This window comes from Mytilus trossulus, chromosome 1, assembly GCF_036588685.1.
Source record: "Mytilus trossulus isolate FHL-02 chromosome 1, PNRI_Mtr1.1.1.hap1, whole genome shotgun sequence".
Lineage (NCBI taxonomy): Eukaryota > Metazoa > Mollusca > Bivalvia > Mytilida > Mytilidae > Mytilus > Mytilus trossulus.
The window spans coordinates 65,252,292-65,272,247 of NC_086373.1; the positions used below are offsets into that span (position 1 = coordinate 65,252,292).

Consider the following 19,956-nt stretch of genomic DNA (forward strand, 5'->3'; position numbering starts at 1 on the left):
GGAAGAACATGGGACATAACCAGGATATGTTAAATTGGACTTTCATTTAAAAACATCGAAACACCAAATGTTAAACTCTATTGTAAGTTAAATTCCAAAAACACATTCAATGAATGTTAATAAGAATCTAAAATTGCATTTCATGCAGTTAAAGAATTAAAGTAATTCTAAACAAACAAGAAATTTCCATCTAATAAATAAATAAATTCATCACAGATACCAGGACTAAATTTAGTATACGCCAGACGCGTGTTTTGTCTACAAAAGACTCATCAATGACGCTCGATTTCAAAAACGTTGAAGGCCGTACGGTGTCCTATAGTTGTTAATGTTTGTGTCATTTTGGTCTTTTGTGGATAGTTGTCTAATTGGCAATAATACCACATCTTCTTTTTTATAAATAAAGTACGACGAAATGAAGGGCATTCAGGACCACAATTCCTAAAAGTTTTGCCAAATACAGCTTAGGTTATCTATGCTGAGGTAGAAAAGCCTTAGTATTTCAAAAAATTCAAAATAGTGTAAACAGTAAATTTATAAATATTACAATATCAATGAAAATTCATGTCAGCACAAAAAGTGCTGACTACTGGGCTTATGGTACTCTCGGGGAAATAAATTTCCACCAGCAGTGGCATCGACCCAGTGATTGTAAATAAACTCATCATAGATACCAGGACTAAAAGTATAACAAAAATACTCAACTTAAAGGCATATTCAGACAAGGGTTGTTCGACAAGCTGGTAAAAATACATGCTATCAATCAACGCAACAAGCGACAACAGCTGCCATATTTCTCGTATTTTCCTAGGAAAATAGTGGTTTAAAAATGGTTTTATGGCTTACTGAATCTCCTACTTGTATGACAATTGGTTATAATTCCGTTTTGCCGACAAATCTGGCCTCGCAACCTAAAATGATATTATAGATAAATGTGACCATTACTTTTATCCAGTAGCTAAAATTTATATATTAAACATATCGAGCCACGTCAAAAGTCCTCCGAACAAAACCGCATGAAGGCAAACATCGAAGAAACTTAAGTTCAATAAAACGATACAAAAAATCAGCATCTTGCAACTTTAACTCTGGGCAAAACACTCGACATTGATTAAAATTGTCATTTAAGAGCAATAAATTCATAAACTATTCAGCACAAGAACTCGACAATTAGACTTACTGGTATATCTTGTCATGCTGATAATTGTTTTATTTTCAAATTTCTATTAATCTTCTGTTATTTTTAATATTTTAGCCTAAGGCAAGTACGCAAGAAATTAGTAATACTGGTTCTTAACTGGCAATCACTCTAAGAAGGCGTCGTCTAACGAATTGGTAAATGTTAATTTATTTGTTCATCTTGCAATTTTGCTACTAAAAGTTTTTCTCTATTATAATTTTCAAAATAATTGGTCCATGTTTTAAATATGGTATATAAAGTCGTCACGGCAAATATCGTGTAAATTGTTTAAATTCAAAGGATTTACTATTCTAAAGAACTGTTTTTCGTTCGACCGGCAGTAAATTCCTTTCCAAAGTGTGGTGTACAGTGCATATTAGACAGCAGTCAAATTCAGTCAGGACAGTAATGCTACACACCAAAACAGATGTGGAGATAGAGGTACGCTCTTTGTACGTTGCAAACACTTATAATAGCCCTTGTTGGCGTTTGATGGTTGCTTGTTACAACATTTCATTTCTATTTATGTTCCAATTTAATATACTATCATTTTTTCAGTATCAATTAACCCGTCTCGTCGACTTAAATTTACTGCATTCACCTGTTGTACCTGTAAAATACTAATGAAATAGTTCAAGGTCTGAACATGCATGCGATATCTTGATAGACGTTAAAGACCCAATCAATTTTGTTCCAGCTAAAAAAAAACACTTTAAGTAAATGAATTTGGCAGATGTTATCTAATAGTTGTTTTCTATGTATGTTTCATTTTTGATTGTTTTTATTGCTTCGTTGTTGCTGTTGTTTCGTTGTGTGTTTTCCTAACATTTAGAATATAAACCGGATTTGTATTTTCTCAATCGATTTATAAAATATTGAAAAGTGTTATACTACTTTGTCTTTATTTGGATTGTAACGATCATTGTATTCTTGACACCATCTGATAATTCTGAATAGTTAATCAATAATGAACGTTCAGTCTTACGGTCAATTTTAAGTTAAATTGACTGCGTTAAATTCAGTAATGTTCAGACTTTTTCTGTTTTCTAAGGTTTCCTTTTGTCTCTGTAATAATTATTTCCAAATACTTTATACTTTGCAACGGTCAAGGGGATTCAGGGCTAAAATATCATTTTAAATCCATCTATCGTTATATGTCATAGGTTCGACATTAGTTTTTTTTAAGACAATGCTTTGTGGTCTCTTTAATGAAGTTTCCAAATCTCTATTAATTTAAATAGACTTATAATTTCTATTGAAATATCTCCTCAGTCATTGATTGTATTAAACAAATATATATATATAATTCCTGTTACTTATTTTCCAATTTAATATAGACAATAGCTGTTTATCTTGACCAAATGTGAATAGTGAATAGTGAAGCTATCTATGAGTTGAAGGTTCTTATACGAAGTACCGATATGTCAATACTCGTAAAAACTTAAAATAAGTTGAAAACCGACATGAACATTTTTTCAAATTACTGTTAATCAAAACATTATTTGCCATTTTTACTGTTGTTTTTGTATTAAATAACAAAATATTACTGAAATACCATTAGACTATTACTTTATGTTATTTGAAAATCAATCATGAGGTGACTGAAATTATTGCGTTACTATTAACTCTCATTTTGAAACGATCTTGAGCAAAATATTTTGTAAGCGATCATTGATTGTTTTTTGTTTAAAAGGTGGTAAATGTAATTTATTTAGTGGAGGAAAACCGGAGTAGCCGGAGAGAACGTCATAGACAACTCGCGGCTAACGCTGTCCAAAATTATTTAAAATATTTTCTAATCACAAAAAATTGTAAAACCGGCTTAATTTGTTTTAATTATTCTTATTACTTTTAAATCTCTGACCATTGCATAAAATCCTTTGATAAAAAAAAGCAACAAAGAATATTGAATTGTTACATGGTATATACCCACTGAATTGTTTGTTTTATAATGACAGATTAGAGTTTTAGTGTACCTGATAGCAAATTGACATTTGGAAAGAAGACAGTTGTATAATAATGCTCTTTTGTATTGTTTGTATTTTGTTTAGACTTTTACGCTCGCTAGTATGCTTCGTGTATATGCATTTGTTTTTCTCTATCGACACATTTTGTTTGTTTTATATGGATTAAGATAATAACACAATGTTAACTGCTGTTCCCCTATTTTTTTTTTACATTTTTAACTCTTTTTTCTGTGTTTTTTTTTTTACATGCTGTTGTCAATATAATGAAATGGTTTGGTACTTTTATACAAATGAAAGGTTAAGATAGCTTTAGAACTAGGTTTAATCCACCATCTTCTACATAAATAAAACATATGACAGTTGTTTAAAATCCGATTGATGTGCCTTAGCTTTTAAATTATACTTTGATAAGGAATTTTCCGTTTTGATATCTCTTATGAGATCGTTATTTTGGTTATTTTACTTTTAATGCATATGGAATTATTGTTATAAAATAATTTAAATTAAATCTACGTCAAGATGTATGTTTAAAAAAAACACCAAAGCTCGTCTGTAAACACATTATAATGTAATTCTAAAATGAAATTTAAAAAAAAAATAAAAAAAATAAAGGAATATTGGAAAAATATGAAATACTTTCGATTTATTTTTTAGATAAGGGAGAATACTTAGGGTTGAATGTTTTATAAAATTTTAATTTACGTTGGTAGCTTATAGTATGTTTGAAGTTAAACTACTTGCCTATCTTTACAAAAAATTAGTTTAGGTCAGCGGTTTAGACTGAGAGGGTATTTCATATGATAGAACACATACAAAACATAATTTATACATGATATACATACTCCATTGTTGTATAGTTACATAACAATAGATTATATAGAGCCTTTGTCAATTAATAACTTGTGTATTAAATATAAATTGACAATAAATATTTGTCAGCATAAAAATTTAATTCTACCTCTGTTGGATTTAATTTTTAGACTTATATGCATATAATGAAATATATCATATGGGGGAAGATTAGCATGGGGAAGAGTGACTATATGTATATGTATTGCCAAATTTCCGCTGGAGAAGAACTGTAAAGATCCAAAATTTCCCCCGAGGAAAAAACTGGCATGGAGAAAGCATGGTCAATGTATAAAACACCTGCAGTAAATTCCTTTCCAAAATGTTGCGTACAGAGCGTATTACCTCGCAGTCACATCCAGTCATAACTAACAGTAAGGTTACACCCAAAACCGAGTGTTGAGATAGTGCTACACTCTTTGCACATTGAGAACTCTTATAATAACCATTTCGGGGTTTGAAGATTGCCTGTTACAACATTTAATTTCTGTTTCTGTTCCTATCAAATATACTATCATTTTCTAGTATGAATTCAACCTTCTCGTCGACTTAAATATACTGCGTTCACATGTTGTATCTGTAATATTGAAATTGTTCACATTCTGAACATGCATGCAATATCTAAATAGACGTTAAAAACGTAATTTAATTTTATTCCAGATAGAAAAAAACACTAGTAAAAGAATTTGGCAGATGTTATCTAATAGTTCGTTTCTATGTATGTTGCATTTTCGTTTGAAAAGCTATTAAGAATCACTTGCTGTATATGTAAGATTTTCAACATAATTGTTTTGTCTGAACGGTTATCAGGTATTTTCTTTCGAACGTTCGATAGAACACTAAAAAAAAAAGTACACTATTTTATGAACAATGTGTCCTACTTTTCTATATTTAAATATTTTTATGAATAAAAATCAAATGTGCCCTAATAATAATTGAAAATGAGTAAATGGAAAAAATACCCAACTAAAATACACTTTTACTTTAATTTTGGCAATGTCAATAAGCTTTTAGGCTTTGTGTGTCAAACACACCATCTCTGTACTAATGACTCCTTACTAAGATGGATGTAAGGGTTATGTATTGTCTTGGCGTCCGCAGTTACAAAACGATCTTTTCTGAAATTACTTGACTAAATGTTACCAAATGATTTTTTCAAGAGTGAATATAGGAAAAACAATATTCATCAACAAACATGACCACTGTTTGTTAAAATGTATTCGAGTGTTTAGATACATCTGATTTCATTGAGTATGTAGGCAAAGGTAATATCTTTGGTTAGCTGGCTTGTTAGCTAAACCGTGAATTCATTGTTAGGTAAGGTATGCCACCCTTCTTTCGAAGTAGCCTGGTCCTACAGACAGAAAGATGTGTCATTTGTCGGACTAGTCTACTCTTAATGTAGGGTAGTTCCCTTCGTAAATTTTACGGACGCCATCACGATATGGAATAACCGTTTCACAAATGATATCGGATATGTTCCTTACGTCGTAATTATAATCCCCTTCCCTTTCATGAATGTGACCTACCGAATGAGACAATTTACCGGATTTGATATCACATAAGCAAACACTACGGGTGCCACATGTGGAGCAGGATCTGCTTACCCTTCCGGAGCACCTAGATCACCACTAGTTTTTGGTGGGGTTTGTGTTATTTATTCTTTGGTTTTCTATGTTGTGTCATGTGAACTATTGTTTGTCTGTCTTTTTTCATTTTTAGCCATGGCGTTGTCTGTTTGTTTTAGATTTATGAGTTTGACTGTCCTTCTTGTATCTTTGGTCCCTCTTTTACATAACCTAACAATGACTTTTCTGCTCAGCGTGCAATGTAACCAAAGATATTCCCTTTGTCTACACACACATTGAAATCGGCTTTAATATTGCAAAATTCAAGCAATTAGGGCAAAACTTACCGAGTAAAAAAATCATTAATATATGTATACGGATAAAGTTATGAAAGGCAGCAGGATCACCAGGGTGAGGAGTCCATGTCATCTGAAATAAATGCTAAGCATAGATCTAGAAAGCGACAGATATTCATGACATTAAAAAAACTCTCTTCTTTTCGACTTTTTCGAACAAATTGACACATAAAATGAATTATAAAGTAATGTGGAATTTTAAACTTATGTTCAATTCATTGGTTACACCTTTTACTAGGATAACAATCTTGTCAAGTATGAGCTGGGTAAAATATTTCAGAAAAGAAGATGGAAATGTGAAAGTTTCCGTACAACAGCATATGAACAGCTAACATGCCTGGTCAGGGTGGAAGCTAAAAAGTCCACGAAAATTTGATTTAAAACCTTTATTCGTTCAACCAAAGTTATTGAGATTTTGTTGAGGATTTAACCATCTACGACAACAAGATTATTTTTTTTAGAATTTACAGCTCTTCTATAAATATATGCAAAGCAAACCATTGATCAAATTGCTTGCTATGATCTTTTGGATGTTTGTAAACGACAGGTAAGTAGTCTGTTTACTACATGTATATGTCGTGTACAAGTTGCGACTTTGTACAGGTTGTAACATGTACAAAAATATTGTACATGTTATAACTTGTATAATGCAAAAATACAAGTTATAACATGTACAAAAGTACCTCGTACATGTTATAACCTCTACAAAATATTGCTTAACAATGGGTTTAACTTGTACAAAATCGAAAAATAAGGATATGTTTCTATTATTGCAACAGATGTTTTTAACCTCAGTAATATTGTCATAACTTTTTTATTATTCCTTCATGATAGTGTGTTTTGTCCTTTTTTTATACAGTTAATGTCCAGGGGTCGGTATTACACGCCTTATGATCCTCTTATGACTACCTACTCCGCCTAGCTATTGTTTGAAACATCCAAGCAAGTCAATCAAAGTTTTTTTTTTGCATGCTTTTGTAGAAGTGCTGTACTATATAATGCAAAGAAGCGTTTAAGTCTTTCGCCAAAAAATACTATCAATTTCTTTTTGTCCTATGTAAACTTCCGTACTATTTCCTTCCATCTATGATCATTTGATTGAGCTGTAAAATATTTCTTGGTACCTTCTTAATTCCTTTATAAAGTCTTATGTAAATATAATTAGGACAATAACTGTTGTGAGCACAAGATTCACTGCACACTTTTAACGTTCTGCTTCATCAAACATTAAATGCGAACTTAAGTTTTGAGACTTTTTAATCGACACGATTGGGATTTTTTTTATATGAGAACATGGTTTATCTACTAGTTGAAAATGCGGCTTTGAACTAGCTTTCAGTACCTGCGAACATTCGTTGTTAAATAATGTGTGTTGGTACACCACTGTAACAATGAAGAAGGAAATGAAGAGGGTTGGTTTGGTGAAAGTGGGGAAGGGTATGCAGAGCGCTAACAAACAAGTCTTTGCGGCATGAGCTTTGATCATTGTTGAAGCATCAATGTAAGGGGCATTTGATATCTTAATAAAACTATTCTTATTTAAGATACTATATATTGTTATCTCATATTGGACGAAAGATGTTGTCCTTTTATGTAATTATGTAATACAAGTAACGATCATTTGAAAACACACATTAAATGGTCAAATGGATGCACAAGAGCTAAAATATGAGTCATAGATCCTATTGACAACAATTATCTGCCCAATTTAATAGATTTTGTAACATTTTTTTTCAAATATGACCAACTTCTTATCCAAAATCACCAGCACCGTATCAGGACCCACCAGCACAATGACAGGACCCACCAGCACAGTATCAGTACATGAATAAATTGAGAAAATGCGAAATTTTAACAAATTGCAATGTTTTTCACAAAATAGTTTTGTCGTGTGGATTGCAGTATAGAAAGCGGACTCTATGAGCATTTTTGTTTTATTTTTTTAGTTCTAGATTTTCTGAAAATGAGCATTTTTTGTTACGCTTACTGAAACAGTTTAGAGGGTCAACTTTTTAATAGTTTACATATGAACCCATAAGAAACAAAACTGAAAAATCTCAACTGTTTTCTTCCATTTTTTATGAGTGAAAACGTCGAAAATCATCATGTTCGTCTTTGTTTACATTTTTTCATTGATCACAAGCACCCTGCAGGACCGAATCACCAGCACAGAACGTTCTCTCGCAGGACAACCATACCCCACTGTGCATATTGATTTCTCATTTGAGATCGTTTTTTGGGGGGGTTATTTCACTTTTAATGAATATGGGAGTATAGTTATAAAATTTAATTCAAGTTTACATCAAGATGGGAATATTTTATAATATTTTTAATTATATAGTATGTTTGGTATTATTTGGTTGGCCTTTATGTTCAAAAATTGATTTAGGTCAGTGGTTTAGACTGATAGGATTTTACATATGAAATAACAAATACAAAACATAATTAATACATGATTTACATACTCGATTGTTGTTTAGTAACATGACAATAGATTATATAGAGCCTTTTATCAGTTGATAACTGTTGTTGTCGGAAATACGATTTCCATAAAGTACAATTTCGAAAGTAGACATATATAATACTTAGAAAATAAGTTTAGCAATTTATAAACAGACTTCAGACGAACATTTCAAAAGGTAGGATTAGTATTAAAAACTAATATCATAATGGTACATACATTTGTGGTCGGCCATTGATTTGCATTGGGGCACGGATGTTTTGTAACATGAAAATAGTTAAGAGTTAAAAAAAAATGCATAGCTTTTGGATGAAAATGAATGTTTTTCAGCACAACATGAAGGTATCAGTCGTATGCAATTGCGCAAAGTAATCTGCTTTTGCCGCGCAAAAGAAATAAGCATAATTATGTAGCAACAGATGAAAATGAAAATTCAATCCTGAAACAAATTGTTTTAAACTTAGTCTTAGAGGCATGATTTTTTTTATTATTTGTTAATGGCTTTGAACTAGCTGTCAGATAACTGCGAGTACTCTCAGATCTGTTCAGTGTGTCTTTTTATGTCGGGATGTATAAGTACCCGGCCACGTCCACTTTTATTTTTTGTCTATCTGATGAGGTAAGCCTTTTTCAACTGATTTTTATTGTTCGTTCTTATGTTGTACTGTTATACCACTGTCCCAGGTTAGGGGAAGGGTTGGGATCCCGCTAACATGTTTAACCCCGCCACATAGTCCCTAGTGTAAACAGTGTATAACTTGTACATGTTGTATGTTTGGTTTGAAACACTTTCCCAATATATTTCTTGATACTAAATGCATGAAATATTAAGTAGGGGGATGTAATTACATGTTAAAGCAATTCGGGTGATGAAACTTTATATTAAGTAGTGATTTGGTCCAGTTCAAAAAGGTCAAATTTTATCACGTCTGAAGCTGTCAAACTGAATTTTGCACCCCCTTAATATAGAATTGTCAATATTTTGAGTTAGAGCTGGTAGAAGTTTCTATAACTTTGATATTAGTTGTCTCACTGGAAGTAAACTACAGTGTGAAAATCTTTTTGAGAAAGAGCAGGTGCGATTTTTTAAATTTGATTTTATTTTCTAAAAGAAATGCACTATGAATAACTGTGTTCTCGGGCCATATTCTGGGTTTTTCCCCTGATAGATGAAGTGAATCACTCGGTTAAGGCTTGTGACTCAGATTGTTTGTAGATTAACCGATGTATGACTGTTGAACAACGGTATTCTACTGTTGCCTTTTTTAAAGCTTTTTACAAAATATGAGATCAATGAATATTGTTAGTAGTGGAAGTGTTAAGAAATTGTGACACGATGCTCCAAATTCACTGGGGGTAAAGCATAATACAAAGATAGACAATAGTACTGACTATCGTTGATTTACGATGATTAAATCTATTTGTTGTGTCTTTGATATATTCCATGCGATAAACCAAATACAAAACTTAATTGGTTCATGGTAAACCTCCTATTTGTTGTATAATTTCAACATTTTATCACTTGACATTTATTATTGTTGGAACTATGTTTTTTTGTAAAATGATATTTTGATAGTAGACAATACATAAAATAATGGAAGTTAAATGAATAAAATACTAACCGTAAAGTCATAGTTGCTTTTCAAAAGATAACAAACTAAAACTTTAAGAAGCAGAGATGTATTGGGGTTGCATCTGTACAACCACCAAGAAAATGAAATCGATTTGATTGGTAAATGCCACAAATCAAAGACAATTTTGAGTTCGATGCATTTCCGTCAAACACTCTGGTTTTAGTAAACATCATGTGTGCGTTATGGGGCATCGTCACTTCCTTTCCAATGTTGAGCAAGTGGTTGGAAAACTATAATGCTATTTGCATGAATTAATTGGCAAATTACATTCTTATAATTGACAATCAGTACTGCTGTCATTCGGAAATTGTGATTAAGTACTTACAAAACAAACATTATTTCTAGTTTATCCTGCTTAATAATGATCACTAAGACGCTTGATAAACGTTTATAGTGCAGGGATACAGTCAATCTCCTCTACCTGGTAAATTACGTCATAAAGGCACGCATAATTGAAGAGTTTTTTCCGGCGACGGATGAACTCAAAAGTGATCTATTAACTTAAGAGTATCTATTTCCATTATCATGCCTTATATATCATGTACTGTGTTATGACGCGTGTTTGACTGATGTTTAGACGAATTATTTATAAAGAATGTATTTTCAACCTTGTATCACCACCACTGCTGGTGATCCGATGTATACTATATGCTGTAGAGTCGTTACTTGTTCAGACGTACTCATAATATTTCTGAGACTGCAGCTTACATTAATTCGTAGGATCCTTTGTAATAGATAATTCAGCTGATCTGTTACAAGTCCGTCTTTATGCCTGTTATATCATGTCCTGTCTGTGCAACGACGTTACTGACCAGGAAAAGTATACCAGGCCACTGAAAGCTTTAGAAGAGCCTAGGTGGTCGGGTGCTCTAGCGCGTCTGACGCATGACAAGGCGATTTGGCGCTACGATATCTAAGTAGCATGAATTCGAATCCCGGCGATTTAAGAACAAAATATTTGAGAAAGCAAATTTGCAGATCTGTTATTGTTGGACTGATTTTAAGACCAATTATATATATACAGAATGAATGTATTTTCAATTTTGTATCACCATCACTGCTGGTTATCCGATGGCTAAAATCTGTTGAAGAGTCATTACCGGTTTTTGATTTATTGTTTTTAATTTACACTTTTAACTTTTATCTGTATTGATGAGAATGGTTAATTTGATCCAGCTTTAAATATTTTGTATTTTGCCTTGAATTTACTACTTTTGTTGTTAACATGGAGGTAGATGATTTTAAGGCCGTGGTTTTTTTTCTTTTCATTCCCATCTTTATTCTTTATAGTGTGTATTGTAGAAAAATATATCAAAAATCAAGTTCGAATTTAAATTCAAATATATTTGCTTTGTAAATAGAATATTATAAAACATGTTTAGAAATCACAAAACAAACTATATTCGGCTTTCAGTTTATTCTTATTGACATTCTTGTATATCAGTATTAAGTTTCCTTATCATATATACAACACGACATTTTCAGATATTTGTGTTAAGTAATGTCCGATAAATAAATGAGGCAAATAATTTATTTCTTATCAATTATAGTTATTTATTCATTCAATCTTAAAGGTTTTGATTACTATATATATATATTTATAATTTGAGTTTTTTTCGAAAGCCAAAATAAATAACAAGCTAACGGAATTCATTAAAGAAAATAAGATGCAAATATGTAAATGTTCAGTTGATTTCAGTTTCAGACTCAAATATACTTAAATCTACATTAAAAATCCATTAAAAACTTTTCTATTTTTTTTAGATGGCGGAAAGTCCAAATATAATTCCCGGTTTGTTCGACTTAAATCTCAACATCATGTTTGAAAATGACATGCATGTCCTTGAAGATACAATAACAAATTTGTCTAAACGCATTACTCAGGAACATAGAGAAGTGCACAATGTCATAAACAATATGATAGCGATTGTGAAAAGCAAACCATGGCGAGGCAAAAGTCAATCTATACTTCTTCTCGAGAAAATTTTAGAAGAAGACCCAAGACACGTAAATGCTCTTGCTGACATGGGATATTTATGTCGCAGCTTAAACAGAGCAACCGAAGCTGCCAGGTGCAAGGAGGTGTTAGATGTTATAATGAACGGAGACAACACAGAAGACAGAAGAAGTAAAGCTTTATGTTTAATGGAACAAGGATATGCTATATTGTATGATATAGATGCAAATGTAGAACATATCACAAAAGACAGGTTATCAGAAAGTTATCGCATGCTACTTTCAGAACATAGAAAGAGCACTGGAACACGGTGCAACTATTTTCAACTATGTATCTACCATAATAAAGAGGCATTATTAAACTTACAAAGGTCAATAAATATGGAAAGAGAAAACCAGTTCCGATTTAAAAGACAAAGATCAATCGATAAAATAAAACAATCCAGAATGCTATGCGAATTAAACTTTATTTGGTCATATTATGAAGGTATTGCACTTAATCGTAAATACGAATCAATCAAAGATATGTGTCAAGAAGACGGTCAAAATAGAGACCACGAGAAAAAGTGTGTCACACATGAAGCAGCCGAAATATTTTGGAAAATTATAATAGACAGAAAATTTGAAGTTAAAAACTGCTTGATTTACAAATCAAGGGCAATTGCTTTACTTGGTCATATTATTTTAAAACGCTACTATTATTTTCACAATATTAACCTGCCTAGATTCGCAAATTGTCCTCGTTTTCGTCATTATATCACTTTCCCGTTAAGTGCTATAGAGGAAGCTTACAATATGAATAAAAACGACACATTTATTCTAAATCGATTTGGAAGAGCTTTGATGATATCATCTGGTCAAAAGAGGGATCAGAATGCCAAGAAATATTTCCTCCATAGAGCAGAAAATGTATTGAATAAATCTATTCAAGAAGACCCCTTTAACTGGTTTGCGTACACAACACGGATGTCAGTTCGAAGACAGTTAGCGCTGGAATATATATTTTTTGATAATGAAAGAGCTAAACATTTATTAATTAAAGCCGCGAGTGACGGATACCAAATTTTTTGCTCTAAAGGGACATCCAAATCAATCTGCGAAGCGGCCGATATATGTCAGTATTTGGCCAAATTTCCAAATATTCGAACATCTGGGGCTGAAAATGTTGTCATAAACCAGAAGTGTCATTTACTAGATGCTCTTGACTATTTGAATTACGGCGTTCAACAGTGTGGACCAACGAACTTTTACCTAGTTTATAAAATGGGTGCAGTTCTCTACGACTTAGATGAATTGAAACCTGCGATAGACTGGATGAAACGAGCTTTATCATTGTCACATACAGGAAACATCATGTCGCTAAAATTTACTTGTCTATATATGTTAAAAAAACATAGTATCGACGTTGCTGATGATGCAAATACACAATATCTTATAAGGGATTTCCTTTATACATTGGGGAAGGGGCAACAAAAATTTGGAAACGTATTATTAGCTGTATGTGGATTTCTGTTACGAAATAGCAAAGATTGTTTCCTAGCTTTTCTAGGAGATATTTTAAGATTTCCGTTCTTATTAAATAGAAGTAAAGTAAGTTTACTAACAGAATGCATCCAAACATGTGCAGATTTGATATCAATAAACAAGGGTAAATCAGATGCATTAAAAACATATCAAGAAAAACTGCTTCAAATTCAGATAAATGATGAAATTGAACCAAATTTTGAGGATGAATTCGAATCCAAGTCTTTGATGCCAACAGTACTAGTTGAATCGCAATTGCCGGATGAATTTACATACGATTTCTTTGTTTCATACAGCCACAAAGACAGCGATTGGGTAATGACTAGATTAGTTCCTGACCTAGAATCTTCACTATCTTTAGATGACGTCCCTTTAAAAGGTAACATATTCAAGAACAGACATGCGAAAATAATAACATATTGAGCAGCATGTAATTATAACTTAATTTTAGTAAAACATAGTTTTCCTTAAACGGAATCGATTCCATTTCAATTGTAGACAGCACTTGTCTTAGTTCATTTTTTAAGCACTCAACAGTGGATTTTGAAATGACAAAAATATTGCTGCATTTTTATGTTTATTTGAAACATTTTAATCTTTTTATTTCTCGACACTTATTTTGTTCAAATAAGACTGTACGCATTGTTACATCTTGCAAAGTCGGAATATATATTTTTAGCTATTACAGGATATGTTAAACTTGAAATAAAGCGTTAAAAAGGTCAAGGCTTGTTGATTATACTGCTGCTTTTCCCTTGGTACGACAAAAGTGTTAACTAAAAATGTCCAGACCGTTATTTTAAACAGATATAGAAATAACTTTTGTTTCAAAAGGTTTTAGGTGTAAACATGAAAATATTTATTTTTTATTTGTTCTTCAAATATATTTTTTATTCGAAACGCTAATGACGAAACGTTTGTAGAAAAATATGCGTCTGGTTTACCAAATAAAAAGCATTGCATTAATTTCAAATTGGTTCTTTTAATGTTTTTATATCAATTCAAATGTCAACTATTGCAGTTTTCTTGTTTCAACTCGTCTTCGTCTGTTTAGCCAAAAACGCTTCTCGTAGAGTCATCTTCTTTCGAAATCTATAGCTTACGTAAAAGATTGTTTGTTGAACTAGATTTTGTTTTATTATTTTTTTTTTATTTTTAACATGATTAAATTCTCTTTTTGTAGGATGTATAGCTAATCGGGATTTCCAGCCTGGAAAATTCATTTTTGAAAACATTATAGAGTGTATGCAAAATAGCTCGAAAGTGATTTTTGTTCTCACTAAAAACTTTGTTGACAGTACCTGGTGTCAGGTTGAAACCAACCACGCATTACTGGAATTAATGGAGCCTAAAAAAAAAATGAATTGTATAATTCCACTGTTACTTGCCATTGACGAAAATGAGATTCCTTCAAAACTAAAGGACATTACATATGCAGACTTTACAAATAATGAAGATTATATTGATGAAATTGTTAAACTCAAAAAAGTACTTTCTCCTGGATAATCAAGAGATTATAAGACAAATGTATAAGAAAAGTGATGTTTCAAAAACAATATTGAACGATCATAGATTTTGTATTTTTGATAAATGCAGAATTGGTTTCATAAGTTTAACTCACTTCTTCAATAATAAAAAGAAAGAACAAGAGTTGTCGAATACAATTTAGAAATTTCTTACAAAATATATCGACCTCCATCAGAAAGAACCAAAAAAACAAAATACATGTTTGTAACAAAATAAAAAAAAAGTGAAATTTCGGACGATTTTGTGGTTCGTTAAATAGTTTTATCGTTGTTTATTTGAGTACATGTACTTTATTTCATACACAAAATCGCTGTAAAAGAAGAGGGACGAAAGATACCAAAGGGACAGTCAAACTCATAAATCTAAAACAAACTGACAACGACATGGCTAAAAATGAAAAAGACAAACAGAAAAACAATAGTACACATGACACAACATAGAAAACTAAAGAATCAACCCCACGAAACCCACCAAAAACTAGGGGTGGTCTTAGCTATAGGTGGCACCCGTCGTGTTGCTACGTGATTACAGATCCGGTAAATAGTCTAACTCGGTAGGTCACATTCATGAAAGGGAAAAGGGAAGGGGATTGTAGTTACGACGTAAGGAACATATCCGATATCATTTGTGAAACGGTTATTCCATAACGGTCAACCAACTCGTGATTGCGTCCGTAAAGTTTACGAAGGGATGATTTCAGCTTCACCATTTAGAACTCTTGGTTTAATAGCTTCCTTGTGAGCAGCAACCCTCTATCAAGAAAATCATGATAGGAAATGCAAGAACGAGAATATCGTATCAATTGAAATTGAGAGATATATACCCCGTATGCAGGTGCTGCTGGAATGATGCTACTAAGAAATGGAAAGTTCACAATTGGAAAGCTGAAATCATCTCTTTTGTCGAAAAGTTTTGTTTTCAACCGACCCTCATTGTCAATTTCTAGATGTAAGTCAAGATATGAAGCCGACTTAACTGTATCTGTAGTATCCTTTATCTCTAGTTCGATGGGATAGATGCGATCCACATAGTCACCAAATTTTGAATTGTTTAGTAAAAGACCATCATCTATATAGCGGAAAGTAGAGTTAAAGGATATTGCTAACTTCTTATCTTTCTTCCTAAGATGTTCCTGCATGAAGTCAGCCTCATAATAATAATAAAGAAACAAGTCGGCAAGTAAAGGGGCACAGTTTGTTCCCATTGGAATGCTGACAGTCTGTTGAAAAACACGTCCTCCGAACGTAACAAATATGTTGTCAACCAAGACATCAAGCATCTTGATAATATCAGTTTCAGAGAATTTTTTGTTTGAATCAGAGTGATTCTTTACAAAGAAGGATTTATCCCTCCCTAAGAAAAGATACTTGTATCTACGTTGGCCATTCTTTTTAATGAAGCAAAGTAATACCAACTCTTTCAATTTGTCTTTTAGTTTGGAATGTAAAATACTTGTGTAAAGAGTAGAAAAGTCAAATGTTTAAATACTGTTACAAGATGAAAGAGAGTTATATTGTATCTACTCTAAAAGATCTTTGGAATTTTTAAGTATCCACATCTGATAGGCATAGGCAGTTTCACAATAATTTTGAAGCCCGTCTTTGATTGCTGATAACATAGATGTTGATAATTTAGAAAGAGGTTTCATGGAGCACTTGGAAGACCTAGCAATATACCGTTGTTTGTAAGGACACTTGTGTAGTTTAGGTATCCAATACAGTGATGGAAGATCCAGTTCTTCATCTTTGGTTTAAATCTCTATATATGTAGTGAATATTTTCAACTTAGAAAGTTAAGGATGTCATTAAGTTTACCCGAAGTTATCCCGCTTAGATTAAGTTTGATACGCGAACAGCTAAACTTCCAAACATTTTTTTTGTATCGATGAAAGAATTGAGTTAAATGAGTAAAAAAGTCACAAATTGCTAAAAACAAATCTGATTATGAAGTTGTCTTTCCTTAAACAGAATTCTGACATAAAATGTCGGGACTATGTGACCGCAGTTCAGAAACAGGTACATTATTACTGTTTGGACTGTACCTGTGTTGATGAACCGATGATAAAAACATACTCTACCTTTCAGTCTGAAGACTACTCCTCATAATACAATGTCGAAATCTGTAAACATCAAATAGCGTCAAATCAAGTTAACAAAGTCAAACAAAAAGAGCAAAGAATATGCTATAAAGCTAATGTGACATTATCTGAACTTCAAATTACCCATTTAAGCCATATGTGTATGAAAGAAAAGCAATCCAAAGGAAGAATATCTAGAGTCTGAATCAATTACCAGGCATTTACCATGTGCAATATTTACCCATTATAACCAAAACTTTTTCGGGTTCAACTGAGTTTGGTTTTAACTCAAAAAAAGTTTTAAAGGTCATATCATACATGTAGTAAGTTTCAAAGATCTTTGGAATTCACTCAAAAGCAATGCTGCAAACAATGATGTACGTAATATAACAAATTCCATCTCGTTTTGTGTCCTTGCACAGTAGAAATTGCAAAGCTGATGCAGCCTTCTGATAAATGAATATTAAAGTATTTGACTATATAATTGAAAAATTTTCAAACAAACAATTGCATGTACTATTTTAAAGTCATAATAAACGAGTGACCGTTGAAAAATAATGTTATTCCAATTCTTGAAACAATGCATACAAACATCATAAACTTAGTCTCCTGAAAACAATTTTATCATTTGTTACCATAAATTTTGTATAACCATCATTTTTTTCAACTGTTCAGTGTTGTTATGAAAATATTGCAGGTAATTAAAGTTCGTGTTTTGAAGCCGAAGTTTAACGATTGTCATCTGTTTGTTAACAAACAACAAAAAAGGATGGATATTGAGCACGTGTTTAACATGTACAACCAGATGATAGTTTATTTTAAGGACATCCATGCGTACTGCGATCACTGGATTTTTACGAGATGGGTCACACTGAGGTTACTTTTGTATACGCAAATAGGAAGCAATTAAAAAAATTAACTTTTTCTAAATATGAACAAATTAAAGAATTTTCTTTAGAAAAAGGTATATGTACATAAGTTTTATAATGACAACTTTCCATTGAGTAATTAAAACACATATGCATGCTTTTTTTTTAATTTGAGGTTTCTTATGTCTTAAACATATTTAAATATTATTTTGCGATTATATTTCAATTCATTTGAAGACAAGATATTATGTAAAATACCTCCTTTTAAGGCATCGAAAATTAAATAAAAAAACAGCTTGTATCAGAAAACTAATAAGTTATAATTGCTTAAATTATATAACAGACAACTTTGGTTTTTGTTACTACTGTCATACTTTTTTCCTTTATTATGAATATGTGATGAACAGAAAAACCAATGTGTGAAAGTCTATCAAAATTGTTTTGATTAATTGTTCATCAGCGTAATATGCAAGTTTAGCATATTCACGATAAACTACTGAGGATTTAGCTGAACTGCGGATTTCAAAACTTAACGAAGTAAACATTATGTAGTAGGTTAAATGCAGAAATTTGCAAAACCTTGAACTATATGTTCACGAAAACATGATTTTTCAAAAATCCACGGTAATAAAGTAATTCACAGTACATTATTGTTAGGGCCTCGAAGTAAAAACATGACGCTTTGGTACACTAAAAGTGATAGTAAAAATTGAAATTCATTTGACAATAACAGATAATTAAAACGCTTTTTACACGTAAAATTTATAAAGTGTTGGTTTTTTTTATTTTTGAAAGGCTAAATGACCAATCCTGAAAATTAAAATAACACTGTGTGAATTTGGTAATTCTGAAGCGCTTTTGAGTGTTGTTCTTTACTCGGATTGCCCAAAGTTAAATATTCCAACACCAAGGATGTTAAGAAACTTGAATTATCTTTCTTTAAACATCATTTTAAAGAAAAATGTCGTTGTTTCAAAGGTATCGCATTGTCTGTATTCTCAGTACATGTATTGATAAACCGTCATTAGAAAAACATTTACAACTAAAAATATTAAAAAAGTGAGAGAAAAATAATAACACACGTCACAATACATGTAGGTCGAAAACTAATACCATAGTATAACGTCCTTAGAATTGGATAAAGACAAAACCTAAGAATATAGACTTGGTACAGGCAGATATATAATGTGTCAAATCCTCTAACTTTCTATTTATTTCCCATATGTTTAAAAAAAAAAAAAAATTAAAGATCATCCTAACATCCTTTTTTTTTCGAAAAAAAACATCGTTTTGTTAACAGGAAATCAATGAAATTAACCATACAATTGATATGCATGTCGACACCGAAGTGCTGACAAGTCATGTTTAAGACAAAGGTTTTTGTTTAAAATGAAAAATGTTTCAAAGTAGTAATATTATAATAATTTCCCCAAGTTATCTTTGGTATCAACTGATTAGCACTGCTGCAACACATTACAAAATAATGTTTAGAAATATGTCCCATTACATGTCTATTTGTTTAGTTGCTTGCACAGTCGATGTTGAACAGCTGATGTAGGAATAGAATATAAAAGAACTTAGGTGTTTCTAAAATAAGGATTACTATCGTATTCAACGCTTTTACATTACTTTGAAGACGATACTATAAAAACCTCAATGGTTTCAAAAAAAAGAGAAGAAACTGTATCTGGAAATATATGAAAACAATTAATTTATAACTAGTTATAATTATATACATGTATCGCACAATTTAGATTTTTGTCCTTGTTGTCCTACTTATTCATTAATTTGAATATGTGATAAACAAATAAACGAAATTGTGAAAGTTTATAATAATCGTAAAGTATACTGATCTACACTATATGCACTTTTTGTATATATAAAATATACTACATTGCATATTTAAAATATATTCAATTGCATATTAAAAATATATTTAATTGCATATTTGAAATAAAACAAATTGCATATTTCAATAATACTTGAAT

The 19,956-nt window shown here is 31.5% G+C and overlaps 1 protein-coding gene across 1 annotated transcript; it reads left to right on the top strand.

Annotated features, from left to right (window-relative positions):
• Positions 1-11,873: 11,873 nt before the first annotated feature.
• LOC134709538 (uncharacterized) lies at positions 11,874-15,096 on the top strand. Its single transcript, XM_063569701.1, has 2 exons — positions 11,874-13,874; positions 14,679-15,096. Exons 1-2 carry the CDS (start codon positions 11,933-11,935, stop codon positions 14,999-15,001), a joined length of 2,265 nt encoding a protein of 754 aa, XP_063425771.1. The 5' UTR covers positions 11,874-11,932; the 3' UTR covers positions 15,002-15,096.
• Positions 15,097-19,956: the final 4,860 nt, after the last annotated feature.